The sequence below is a fragment of the Sinocyclocheilus anshuiensis genome, unplaced genomic scaffold (genome assembly GCF_001515605.1).
Source record: "Sinocyclocheilus anshuiensis isolate Anshui unplaced genomic scaffold, SAMN03320099.WGS_v1.1 scaffold1051, whole genome shotgun sequence".
In the NCBI taxonomy this organism is placed as follows: Eukaryota; Metazoa; Chordata; class Actinopteri; order Cypriniformes; family Cyprinidae; genus Sinocyclocheilus; species Sinocyclocheilus anshuiensis.
Genome location: NW_015546234.1, coordinates 1,514,536 through 1,525,029, shown reverse-complemented (window position 1 = coordinate 1,525,029; position 10,494 = coordinate 1,514,536). Strand labels below are relative to the sequence as shown.

At 38.3% G+C, this 10,494-nt stretch overlaps 1 protein-coding gene across 1 annotated transcript in view; it reads left to right on the top strand.

The window, feature by feature from the left end:
* The first annotated feature begins 3,582 nt into the window (after positions 1 to 3,582).
* Positions 3,583 to 10,494, top strand: part of LOC107701471 (fibronectin type III domain-containing protein 4-like) — a 35,954-nt gene continuing 29,042 nt past the window's right edge. The window contains exon 1 of the mRNA XM_016503477.1: positions 3,583 to 3,790. Within this exon, the coding sequence (XP_016358963.1) occupies positions 3,715 to 3,790 (76 nt within the window). The 5' untranslated portion in view covers positions 3,583 to 3,714. The remainder of the gene's footprint in view (positions 3,791 to 10,494) is intronic.

Here is a 10,494-nt window from a genome sequence, read left to right as displayed (position 1 = left end):
AACAATGGTTACTACACTTTTACTATAATAAAACCATGGGTAATATTCGTAAGGGGTGGATAAACTAAATAAATATTGTGTTAATGGAATGCACCTGAACTAGAGGGAAAAAAATCTTTGGGCATGCCTTGAATTGTTACAGCTTAATGTGTATAGACTTGAACAGGGGCTGAGGAAAATAGCGGCCTTGATTGAGTTACATGATTGAGTTACGCCTCAGCATTTATGGAGAACGTGTTTGGAGTGATAGTTCTGTCTGTTGCCAGGAGGCAATTCATCTCCTGATAAAGGAGAGGCAAAGATAGAGTGATGAAGAATTAACTCTCAAAGGCCCATAACAAAGTAAAATACTTGTTGAAAGCAATTAAATACATTTTTTTTTTTACGAAAGAAGGGGTAAGTACATATAACACTGTATCACAACAGCTTGCTATGATCATATGACAGTTTATTCTCTACAATTTAGGACTAAATTGAATAATTTTCCTAGTAAATATTTGATATATAATACAAATTTGATCATATCATGGTTAGTAATTGGAAAAGATTACATCCCTCAAAATTGTATAGAAAAATGCAACAGTGGGCTTTAGCTATCAACATTCTACTATATTATTTATAGATTGGAGCCTATTCCGTAAATCATAGACAAACTCCAAATTATTTTTCATACGGTTTTATGATTCTACAACATTCCTACACATCACTGACATCTTAAAGAGGCAAAGTACCTGAAATGCATATTTAGAGATGCAGCTGCTGTGCTGTACTGACCTTTAAAAACCTTCCAGGTAAGATAGAAGGCTGAAAATCATTGCAGAGCAACCCTGTGACACTCTCTAAAGTTTAATTATGTCAGAAGGTTATGTAATTAAACTACTATGGTTTCTACCCTCAAACCTATTGCAAAGACTTTTGTGAAGGCCAAAGCACTGGAGGCCTCTAAATTTTCAGATACTTTACAGGTGGTCAGTGAAGCGTACACTCCATGAAATTTTCAGAAAAATAGGACCTAATAGGCTGTTAATATGAGGAAATTTTCTGTATTGAGATTTCACGGGTGTTTTAACTGTACAGTATTTTGAATTACATTGTGTTGCATTTTAGGGTTAAAGGAGTTCGGAAACTTAACAGATAATGTCCTTGCAGACAATTACCAGTAGCCTAACTTTTCCGTTTTTCTACGGAATAGTTTTTTTCTTAAGGTGCAGTCACTTCAGCAAAATTTCAGCGAAAAAGCAAGGTAAAAAAAAGCTCCATTGTCCATTATGTGACGTCTGTAGCCATGTACTATGAAGCAGGTCATATGGTATTTTAAAGTGTCCTAATATTGTGTTGGAGTCCCCTACAACAGGTTTAAATGCATCTAAGGTCAGAAAACATTGTAATTTTCTCAGAATATACATTTAATATTAGAATCATTTTTCAATGATTTCGAAACGATTCGTTCGAAGCAGTTCTGAGCTTAAAGGTCCCATGGCATGAAAATGTCACTTTAGGCACGTCCTAAGGAAAGCTCATTGTGGGACTGGCTCGTAGTGGCTGAAATTCTGCACCAAGGCTGAATTTCGGGAAAGAGACTTCAGATACAGTCCTAGGGACCACTTAGGCCTATATAAAAGCATCTAAAAAGTAAAGTCTGTAAACTCCTCCCTTCCATAAGCCTACTCTGCCCTGATTGGTCAGCTGGCCAAGTCTGTTGTGATTGGTTTTCAGTATACAATACGTGTCAGAAACGAAACGCCTATTACCATAATTAATTTTTTTGCTCCGGAGGGTTACTTGTAAACAAAGATACTATAAGGTTACAGAAATGGCATCGATATTACCGTATCAATTTCGAACCGGAGACCGAGGATGATACCGATGCAGTCGCTCAACCGGAAACCATCGCAAGCACGACTTGATCAGGACGTTTCTCTGTGGTAAGTTTAAACTTTGTATGTGGTACTTTACGTGATGTGACAGCAGTTTTATTGCATTCATTATTATTATTAGTATTTACTTATTTGAGATGCAAGTGTGGAAACTGTGTTAGAATGCCCAGTGAGGCTGAAAACAGCGTCTTCTCGACATGATGTAAACACACTAACTAGCGGAAGTGTTTGTGGGCAGGTCAGAGTGTTCGTATTTCGCGGGCAGGCGGGGATTATGCAAATATATTACCTTGTGACATAGGCTATATATAAGAAGATTAAAAAATAACGACTCGTTAACGCGGTTCAAAGTCGACTCTTTCTTTTGAGAGACAATAGGCTTGTTTGAGATGCGCCTCGCCTTGCCTGAAATGTTGGTGGGGGTATATATGCTTTCATGATAAACGTGACTCAATATAACATTGCGACTACAGTAAAAAAGCTTTTAATGTTCTAAAAACACAGATTTATGAGCAGTATTGGATTTGAAGATGTTAGAAACACACGTCATTGTTGTCATGTGGTGAATTTGGCCAATCGTGAAACAGCTGTGTCGTCATCAGCGCTCCTGCAGTCACTCTGAAAAAGCTGCGCCAGCTAAGTCAGCCGGCTGCTCTCGAAACGCTCTCGCGGTACTTTGATGCCACACGTGACAGTGACGTAGCGTCGGCGCCGGTTCAAGTCGGACAAAATTTCTAACCGGCATGCACTGCTTCAAGTCAGCCGCCGATCGGTTTGCGCGGCGCCGCATGAAGTCGAATGCACCTAATATCTTTATTTATCATGCACTTTTTTGATTAACAACTTTGCAGACTGTTTACATTGAAGGATAGCTACGTTACAAACTGCAAACAAGATATTTTTCGTAAAACCATTTGACCTGCTCTTTAAGTTAATTTGAAACCAAGCAGCCTTCTGTTGGTCAGTATGGTGAATTCTCGTCCTGACCAACACAATCCGAAATCTCTTGTCACGCGACATTCCCGATCGCGTGGGTTCCCCTATTAAAATGGCTTGTAAATTCGCCGAATGTCGGTAAATGTGACCGCACCTTTACAGAGTAATTTCTGGACTATCCAATATATAAGAAACGATCCAAATTTCAGTCTCCTAGTCTTCCTGTGAAGGCATTATTTTTCCAAAACTGACTCTAAAACAAAATATGTTATTTTTTTATTATTATTATTATTATTTTTTTTTTGGCTGCGTGAATGAGGAAAAACGAAGATACCTCTTTCATGTACATGCTTGGTTTCTGAAGGCTTTGAAACGAATGAGGGAACTCTCTTGAGTCTTGGCCATTGAGGAATGTAGTAACACTGCGATCTCCACAATTGTCAGGATGCGCGCACAATAAATAAATCTGCTGTCTCTCTGTCGTCATCCGCGCTGGAGCTGACCGTGGTGCTGATCGCCGCACGCTCGCTCAAGATCACTGGCATGCACGAGATTCAGGACTTGAACACCTCCGACACCGAGACTGAACTTGACGCTCCCTCACTACCTTCAGTTTCGGAGGAAAGCCTGAAATAATCGAGCATGAATCTGAAGTGAGACGGAAGCATTTTGGAAGTCGAAGAATAGTCAAGATTAAACCTGATGCTGTCATGGACGTTCCGGCACGTGTTTTAATATGATTTGCGAACATGATGTCCATCATGAGATTTTTACTGTACTTCATTTAAGATGTGATTATTTGGATTAATTTATATTCATAATGTTGCTATAAACAAACCCGTTTAGAAGCAAAAGAAGATAACTATATATATTTGGATTCTTGGACATTTGAAGTGGAGATATGGCTCGCGTTCTTGTCCTTGTTAACTCAGTCGGACTGTTGCTCTTCGGTAGTGAAATGTTTCAGGTGGGAGCAAGTAAGTTTCTTCTTACTATGAAACATTTTTCTGATAAGCAGCGTTCTGTCTTGTACTGAATGGATGCACGTGAGCTTCTGCAAATGAGATGAACTGAATCTTTGCTGGTTTTGCTTGGATGCTCTGTGTTGGGGGTCGTTTGCGTCTGTGAGCAAAATCATGCCATGCGATAGGTTACATAAATCGGTACTGTCACTGTAAGTTTTATAGTGGTTATGCAGTATATTACAAATTTGGATTGCAAAAGATTAGTTTGATTCTAAAACATTAAATCAATATTATATCAAATCTATATCATCGAAAATTGCCCCCATAATGCTGGTCAGAATAAACATAACGATCAACCTCTCAGCTGCAGCTGTATTCTACAATATATTGCACTGAATAGAAGATTACTTAAAGTTCATTGTGTATTACAGAAAATTTAATAGTAAGAAATAACTGTTAACATTCATGTATTTTGGTAAACACTTTTACCCAAAGCGACTTATGTTGCATTCAAGGTATACATTTTAGCAGTTCATGCATTCCTTGCAAATCGAACCCATGACTTTGCCATTGCCAGCACCATGCTCTACTGTTTGAGCTACAGGAATACTTGAACCTTATAACATTTGGGGACCTTGGGGAATTTTCAAGCATGACATGAAGGTATGGAAGCATGTGAGGAAAATACTTTCCTGTGTTGTTCTGAACCTTTCCCTTTTTTCCTGATTGAGTCATCTGGGATTTTGTGGTAGCTTTGATAAGGCAGCAGTTGACACTTCTGTTCTCACAAGCACAGTGGTGAAATATGAACACTTCCAGTGCAGAAAGTTGCTCCTCAGAAATCAGGGCATCTCTCCTTTTGCAAAATAGATTACACCTGTCAAAGGAAACATAACAGGATAGTGCAATATTCATTCTCAACGGCTGCATATTTAAAACAATAGTTTACTAGTGCATATAACACTAAATAATCTATTCACTCATCTTTTCCCAGCCATGCATTAACATAAGTGCAATGTCAACATGAATGTATGCAAACTGCAGAAGGTCATGTCCAGTACATGCATGGCACAACAGACACAATTGATTAAATTTAAACAGAGGGATCTGTGAGAAATTATGATCATGCCGTTTGAAATCTGTCCTAGTTTATAATTCAGAACAGCTTCTTTGCAGAGATTTAGGACTGGAGAATAATTACAATTCAACTTGGTTTCTTTTCCTTGAAAACCGACACCTGAATTGAGCTAGTTAGTGTCATGCAGAGCACAGCAGTGCTCAAAATATTACAGCAAAATCACCCTTGATTAAAGGAATAGTTCACTCAAATATGAAAATCTGCTTAAAATTGACCCATCATCAGGCCATCCAAGATGTAGAAGAATTTCATCATTGGAACAGATTTGGAGAGATTTAGCATTACATCAATTCCTACCAATGGATCCTCTGAGAATGAGAATTCAATTCAGAACAGCTTCTTTGCAGAGATTTAGGACTGGAGAATAATTACAATTCAACTTGGTTTCTTTTCCTTGAAAACCGACACCTGAATTGAGCTAGTTAGTGTCATGCAGAGCACAGCAGTGCTCAAAATATTACAGCAAAATCACCCTTGATTAAAGGAATAGTTCACTCAAATATGAAAATCTGCTTAAAATTGACCCATCATCAGGCCATCCAAGATGTAGAAGAATTTCATCATTGGAACAGATTTGGAGAAATTTAGCATTACATCACTTCCTACCAATGGATCCTCTGAGAATGAGAATTCAAGCAGCCCAATAAAAACATCACAATAATCCACACCAGTCCAGTCCTTCACTTAACATTTTGTGAAGTGAAAAGCTGTGTGTTTGTAATATAAAAAAACATCAAGACAATTTTAAAGGGATAGTTCACCCAAAAATGAAAATTACCCCCTAATTTTATTAACCCCGGAGACGTGTGGAGCAATTTTTTTTTTTTTAGGATGTATAGATGCAGTTTATTGGACTTCTCGGACTATTGAATATCACCCATTCACTGCCTTTATAAAGCTTGGAAGAGCCAGGACATTTTTTAAATTGAACTCCGATTATATTTGTCTGAAAGAAGAAAGTCATATATACCTAGGATTGCTTGAGGGTGAGTAAATTTTGGGGTAATTTTCATGTTTGGATGAACTATCACTTTAATTAAAAAAAATAAAATATCTATAATATTGCTTTCTCCAGTGAAAAACGTGTCTCATCTGAATCTGGGGAGAAATATGCACAGATCAGGCACCATTTACAAGCAAAACTTGTCTAAACATATCTGTTGGTTGATTTTGATGTGAGAGGACAACAAGGGATGGGCTTTTTCACTGGAGGAAGCGTTATTATGGATTATGGACAAATTATTTGGCCAGAAGAGACAGTTTAAAATGCTTTAATGATGGATTTGTTTCTTACAAACATGCAGCTTTACACTTCACAAGGTATTAATTAATGGACTGGAGTGATGTGGATTACTTGTGAATTATTTTATCAGATATTTGTACTCTCATTCTGATGGCACCCTTTCACTGCAGAGTATCCAGCCATTAGTACCAGACCTGATGCACTTACGTCCAGATGGAAAGCCTTCCCAGCACAGTAGAAGCTGTTATCGCTAAAATGTTAAACTTAAATGTTCAGCAAGCACATATGGGTGTGGTGTTCATGTGTTCGAATACTTTTGGCCATGTAGTGTATATCTGGAGGATTTGTGCTGAAATTGGCTGCCTGTTAAAAATTGTCTGATTTCCAACACCTCATCTAGCCCGTAGTGAGGTGGCAAGAGAATTGCATCACCGGGCCAGACCTGGTGGACCGTGGTCACCAATTACATTGACCTTAAACTGCCACACTGCCCAATTCCACCTCTTGTGGACCCAGAAAGAGGAAGTGTTCACGGATCACAGCTAGTACATTTTCATATGTTTGGACAGACACTGAACATGTTTACAAATCCTTTAAAGGGGTCATATGATGCGATTTCAAGTTTTCCTTTCTCTTTGGAGTGTTACAAGCTCTTGGTGCATAAAGAAGATCTGTAAAGTTGCAAAGACTAAAGTCTCAAATCCAAAGAGATATTCTTTATAAAAGTTCAGAGTCAGCCATGCCTACCTAACACGCCCCCACATACCTACGTCACTATCTGGGAAGATTTGCATAACGCCGCCCAAATGTTCACGCAAAGAAAGAAGGCGTAACTTGTTCTCGCTGTAGTTTTGTTGTTTCCGCTGCCATGTCGTAAAGACGCTGTGTGCTTCGTTGTGAAAGCGAAACTATTTTGTTTGGTCTTCCAAAAGAGGACGATATCTGCTTCGTCATGCCTGATAATGTACAGTATGTGGAAAATAATGTGTTTTTTGAACCTTAAACCGCATAAACACATTTCATTACACCAAATACTGTTCTTTTTAGCAGCATCATATGACCCTAAGGTTTATAGAATATATTATGAAATGAATCAGTTGATTTTATTGTATCTATAATAAATAAGATAAGATTATTTAAATATTTTAATTTGTTGATAGCACACAGTCAAAAAGCAATACATGAGCATGTTAATGTTACACTTTGAAACCACTTATATTTCATATGCATACTATTAAGATGACTCTGTATATGCTGTGTGTAGGGTGATTATTGATGACATCTAGCTTGAAACAAAGAAAAGCAAAAATGTGTGCTTTCAACATTTCCACACAATAAAATAAGGATTCAGTCTCCACATGTTCAGTCTTGTTTGTGTGCGTGACTCTTATATTATGTGTCTTTGAAAAGTGCTTTGCCTTGAAATATAAGGATATAAAAATGTAATTATAGAGAAACATCAAGTGTAGGATACTAGTTTCAGATCTAATAGAAAACAAAATAATGCTCTACAAGGACAAGAAAAAATGTCATTACAAATTATACACTCAGAAAAAATTGTGCACAAATTCTACCCTGTGCATTAGTGATGGGGAAAGTTTAGTGATTCTTTACTTAATTGAAGTCAGTTTGTTATTTCAGCGGGTGGCAAAAAGTCACCATCTATATGAGTGAGTACATAATTCTTTCAACTGTGCTGATTTATTACAAAACTTTGAGTGAGTCATTCAACCATTCACTCAACCGATTTGTTCAAAACTGCTGAATCATTAAAGGAATAGTTCACCTACAAATGAAAAATTCCTGAAAATGTCCAGGTTTTTCTCTATATAATGCAAGTGAATGGTGCTCACCGTAGACTATTTTTGACAATTGTTAATAATAATTGTCACGCTCAACCTATACTTGTTAGATGGGGTTTCTTTGAAGCTGCTTGAAATAGGATTTTGGACCATTGGAAATGGTCTACTGTGAGCACCATTCTCTTGCATTAGATGGGGAAACATCCTGGAATGTTTTCCTCCAAAATCTTAATTTCTCTTCAGCTGAAGAAAGGAATACCTATTCTTGAGTTCTCCATCTTGTCCATAGAAAACCCATTCACTGTTCAAGGACAGTGTGGGGTGTTGTGGTATTATATTGACACCTTGCTCTGCCGGGAAAGAGCACTGTTCCCCTGAGGCTGAGACGTGCTCCCTCTGTGGCTTTGTCCTGATAGAACGCCCTGCAGCTCCATCTGTGAGTGTATGGTCTACCCGGAGAGGATCAGACAGCACATTTCACGAAATCTATGAAGCACTAACCCCTTACCAGAATCCATTGCATGCCTGCAGGTCATTAGAGCATGAGCTAACATAGTGGTGGACAGAGATGGTTTGAGAGAGATGCCACATTTAGGCTGTGAAGAGAAAGGACTTGGTGTTGTGTTCTCTATATTGCATTCACCAAACAGATCTCTTATGTAGCAAGAAGATTCATTTAAATCCTCAATTTGGACCTCAAGTTGTTCAAGCAATCAATATGCACATTTGCAATTTAAACTGAGGTTGGGAGAACTTGCATTACTTAACATTTATAGAAAAAAGGAGGGATGAGCTATTCAGATTTTTTTTTGTAGTCTAAATGTGTATTTTTAGCTAGCAAGATCAAAGCTACACAAAATTCTAGTACCCAGCAGACTCTGAGCACACGGGTTTATTCTGCTTTCATACTTGTGGATCGTATGAACTTGTGTGTTTAAGGTCTCTTTGAAGGAGATTTTGGAGCAGCCCGTGTCTGCTCTTAGATCATGGGGAACAGTTGAAGTGCTGCTATGTGCCCCGTTTCCTGTGAATTACTCTGACAGGATGTCTGTGTCTCATGTGGCCTCTTGCTTTTTAACTGTATGCTCAGTGTCTTACCCAGGGTGACCTGCGCTCCTCTTTCGGTTATGTAACAGATTTGAGTGCATCTGACTTGTGCTTGAGTGGTTGAGACATGATGGGGTAACGATAGACAGTCTTATTTTACATAAAATGTATACTTGCTTTTTGTGGGTTTAAGTTTTATCAGAGCTATATGCATATCACTCCTTGTCAGATACTAATGGAAGTGTGCAAAGCTGGCATCAGTATATTCATCAGTGTTTGCAGTGCACATTTGTGAGATACTCCAATGTCTGACATGGTGCAGTTTAGTAACTGGATTTCACTGAGGATACAGACAACAGAAGTAGTTACTAAAGACTTATACTTTCCATTTATTGTACTATATTTGCTGTAACACATAAAAGGGAGTGTTGACAGAAAAATTAAGATTTCCTTGTTATTCTCTCACCTTTATTTCTTTCCACCCCATTTTTCTTCTTTGAACACACAAAATGAGATGTATTGCAGAATGTTGACAACTTCTGTTTTTCTTACAACAAAAGTGGAAGCTGATTTAGTTAAGATTTAAGACATATTTAATATATCATCAAATAATTTATGTATATAGCTTGGCAGTATAAATCACCATGTGTGGAAAACAAAACCATGGAGATGTGCAGTATAATGCACTGGAAAATAATATTAGATTGAAACAAGATAGGGTGGGTGAACTGTCTTTTTTATTTTTTATGTATATTTTAATTAATTCAGACAGTAAGATAATGCAATGCAAATGAAAGTAAAGTGACATGTGGTGACCAAGCAATTTGTGCTCTGCATTTAACCCATCCAAGTGCACACACACAGTAGTGAACACACACACAGAGCAGTGGGCAGCCATATTGCTGTGGCACCCAGGGAGCAGTTGCCAGACCTGAGACTCGAACCTGCAACCTTCAGATTACAAGTCCAACTCTATAACCATTAGGCCACGACTGCTCTTAATGAGTTCCCCTATGCAAATGCTGATGGTACCACCATAACTCAAGTCTTCCTTTATCTAAAATCAAGCGTAGCGTTAGTTCTGGCGGGTCACGTTAGTCAAGCTCGCATCAGCTGATCCCCATCTACCTATGGGAATATGACAGCTAAGCATTCATATATAAGGACCCTCCGTGTTATCAGCAGTTTTCGCATTGCTCAATAGCTAATTAAATGGCGAATTCGGCAGGCAAAACACCATCATCACTAGGAATCGGGAATTTAGAGAAGTGGAATTCGCTTCCCCAATGGTCTCACCTCCGATTCATTCAAGTTCGTTAACTTGAACACGTGAATTCACCACATTGATCATAAGCTGCCTGATTCGGAAGTGACTGCGTTAGCATTATTTCACGCATCGCTACATTATTGTCATGGACTCCACAAGTTATGTGACTGACTCAAGAACAAGTTCAGATGGGAACTTCATCCCCAAGAAGGATATCAA